General features: G+C 71.4%; 1 protein-coding gene across 1 annotated transcript in view; it reads right to left on the bottom strand.

The window, feature by feature from the left end:
• Positions 1-217, bottom strand: part of LOC119593830 (serine protease 44-like) — a 97765-nt gene that overhangs the window by 9883 nt on the left and 87665 nt on the right. Inside the window, 1 exon segment of the mRNA XM_037942860.1 lies at positions 21-217. This exon segment is cut by the window's right edge and continues 59 nt beyond it. Coding sequence (XP_037798788.1) covers positions 21-217 — 197 coding nt within the window.

Genomic DNA, 217 nt, shown 5'->3' with positions numbered 1-217 from the left:
TTCTTCCGACTGCAACGCACGGGAGGTCGTGGGCGGCTGCCACCAGGTCGTCGAGCGAGGCGTGGTGGTCGTGCTCGAGGTCGTCCACTGGTCCCACGGGTTGACGGTCGTGGTGGTCGTCCACTGGTCCGAGGGGTGGGTCGTGGGGCGTCGGGTGGTGGTCTGCGGCGACCACCAGGGGCTGGTCGTGGTCGGCGGCGCGCGCGTGGTCCACCAG

Source organism: Penaeus monodon, chromosome 32 (assembly GCF_015228065.2).
Source record: "Penaeus monodon isolate SGIC_2016 chromosome 32, NSTDA_Pmon_1, whole genome shotgun sequence".
Lineage (NCBI taxonomy): Eukaryota > Metazoa > Arthropoda > Malacostraca > Decapoda > Penaeidae > Penaeus > Penaeus monodon.
This window is presented reverse-complemented; position numbering and strand designations above follow the sequence as displayed.